The sequence below is a fragment of the Myotis davidii genome, unplaced genomic scaffold (assembly GCF_000327345.1).
Source record: "Myotis davidii unplaced genomic scaffold, ASM32734v1 C64446221, whole genome shotgun sequence".
Taxonomy (NCBI): domain Eukaryota; kingdom Metazoa; phylum Chordata; class Mammalia; order Chiroptera; family Vespertilionidae; genus Myotis; species Myotis davidii.
In genome coordinates, this window is record NW_006382731.1 from 1 (window position 1) to 2,755 (window position 2,755).

Here is a 2,755-nt window from a genome sequence, read left to right on the forward strand (position 1 = left end):
ATTCTGTGGGAGGAGTTGCAGCCATAGACTGTGAAAGTACCCACAGATAAGATTTCTGACTTTAGGTTTTGTTCCTCTTGGTAATACTATTACAATGAAGCTTTGAGAAGAAGTCTAGTGAGATGATTTTAGGGGAAATTCTAGTGAGAAATTTCAGGGGAAATTTTAAGTTCCTAGGTATACATAAAACATTTTCCTGGCCAATAGAATCCAAGTGGAACACATTTATACAGTGGTCTTCTAGGCATTGGCTTAAACTGCCTAGCTTTATTTGTGAGTTACATGCAGATTTCTCTTTTGCAGAGGAGCTTAACCTGCCTGCAGACATTCCCAGCTACTTGTCTTCCCAAGGAACTCTGTCTGAGCCACAGGAAGGCTACAGCAACTCTGAGGCAGGCAGTCATCAGCAGCTCATGCCTCCTGCCAATGGATATTTACACAAAGGCACTGATGGTAATGACTCTTCCTTACGCTTACATTGCAGCCCTACCCGCTTGAGTTTATTTTTTAGTGTCTAGTTTTGCCCTTTAACCTGAAGCAGTATTTTAAAAGAGATACTCAAAACATTTGGCCCCATGCAAAATAGGATAAAAATTGACTAAAGTCTTAAACAGAGAAGAAAGGCACCTGACAGGAGAAACACATCCTAATGGGATTGAGAGTACTACCCAGCAGTCTCCCACATAGTAACCAGTGTGACTATGGGAAGGAGAAGCTCTGGAAGTGTTTTTTCGGTGTCTTTTATCTGGTCTCAGGCGTGACCATCCTTCAGACCATGTTCAGGGAGGTTTGTTTCTCCTGCTGACAGGTATATAGTCGCTAAAGTTTACACGGTGATGATGTTTTCCAGCATATATCAGAGAGATGAAATGTTCCCTAATCGAACCCACATTCTCAGCATCGCTATTCTTCCCATTCCGTCCTTCCCACAGGAAGGTGAATGAAGGGATAGAATCGGGGTTGATGCCTAATACCTCTTTCCAGCTCTGTGGCCATGAACAAGTTAACATCTGAGCTTTAATTTCCTTGTAGCTAAAATAAACTATTTTATAAAGCACTTTCCTCAAGTTTTAGCAGATTCTTTCAACAAATCTGTGTAATACTTCAAGTCCTATACAAATGAAAGGTCTATTTCATTTCTAGAGATTTTTTATGCTGGGTGTTGACAGAACTTCTCTATGTAATTGACAAGTTGGATTTTTTGGTTCTCCTTGAAAAAGGGGGTATTTTTAGCTTTTAAAAAATATGTAAAGCCTTCACTCTGAAATTTGTGGGCAATAACACTGCTTTCTGGGTTAAACAAAATTACATTTCGATTTCTTCCAGTTCTAAAATTTTGTTGCTTGATCGTGAATTAAGTACCTCACGCTTTATTCCTCACTCTCTTTCATCATTCAGTTTTCAAAGCACATAACAGTCCAGGGAGCTCACTGTTACTTTTACTTCTGCCAAACACGTATTTGTTGGGCAGGACTCTTGGCTTTCTCAGGGGTACTTTCCGCAGCTAGTGTTGCTTAACCTCTTGCCTCATGAAAGTAATATGGGCTTTTGTGAAGTGAAGCGATCACAACTCCTTGTTCTCTGCTTCAGTTTGCTTAAGCCAAGCATGTCTTGTAGCACAGTGCCAGCCTTGTTTTGGCGCCCTGATTTGAGCACGACCTTACCCAGGCTGGACAAAGGTGGCTTAGTCAAGAGCACGAGCTGGAGCCCGAGTGCCGAGTTCAGATTTCAGCTCCTCACTCTGGCCGTGCGCGTGGGCCAGTTACTGAATTTCCCTGTGTTGTAGTTACTCCATCTGGAAGGTGGGGAAATAATAGTACCCACCGTACAGGGATGTTGTGAGGATTAAACAGTTAATTGACAGAAGGCCTTCGAACTTCACCTGGTCTATAAAATAAATGTGGAATAATTGCCAGCTCTGATGATAATGACGGCAACTGTTGGGGAAAACTGATGATGGTAAAGCTGGTTCCTCAACTGAAGGCTGTTCGGCTTCTATCCCCTGTTGACCTAGGTGGCTCTGGAACCCGGGTTATCTGCTCAGATTGTTACGACAATGCCAACATCTACTCCCGGACGCGAGAATACTGTCCGTACACCTACATTGCTGAGGAGGATGTTCTAGATCAGACACTGTCCAGCCTCATGGTCCAGATGCCCAAAGAGACTTATCTGGCACATCCTTCCCAAGATGCCACAACGCTGGAGAGCCTGGTATTACCAGCAGATAGAGAGACGTCTGCCTTTCCCACCAACCACGAGAGGGTGAATGAGAAGACACTTGCCTCCACACAGATGAGCAGTGGTAAAGGGCACTGTTTTTTTGTTCATTTTGTTTTCACTTTCACCTACTTGATTTTTTTCTGTCATGTAGTTAGCACTCTTATTTGACAGGAAGCAGCAGTCCAGTTGGTGTAATAGAGTCATTAGCTGCTATTACATGGTATGAACTAGAGCAAGAGATTTTTAGAGAGTAGAGTTACAGGGAAGTCTGCATCTTTTGGATGAAAACAGCTTTTGTGGAAATAGCAAGACCACGCCTCAAAAATTCAGAAGCCATATAGCAACAGCTTTTAAAAAGTTTCACATAGGTGTTACTTTTCTCCTTTCATCTTACTTAAATGATGGAGATTTGAAGTGCTAAGGATATAATTTGATGAAGGTTTTTACTGAGGAAACTTTAAATGCTTTATTTGGTTGCTGCACTATCAGGTAATTATTGAATGCCAGCATCACTTGGCAGGTGTTTGCTTTT

The 2,755-nt window shown here is 42.1% G+C and overlaps 1 protein-coding gene across 1 annotated transcript; it reads left to right on the forward strand.

Moving 5' to 3' along the window:
* Positions 1 to 303: 303 nt before the first annotated feature.
* Positions 304 to 2,672, forward strand: LOC102771038 (leucine-rich repeats and immunoglobulin-like domains protein 2; the record flags this gene model as incomplete). Its single annotated transcript, XM_006777801.2, has 2 exons — positions 304 to 453; positions 2,015 to 2,672. Coding segments are annotated over 2 exons (527 nt in total), but the record flags the coding sequence as incomplete, so codon positions are not given.
* Between the last annotated feature and the right edge of the window lie 83 nt (positions 2,673 to 2,755).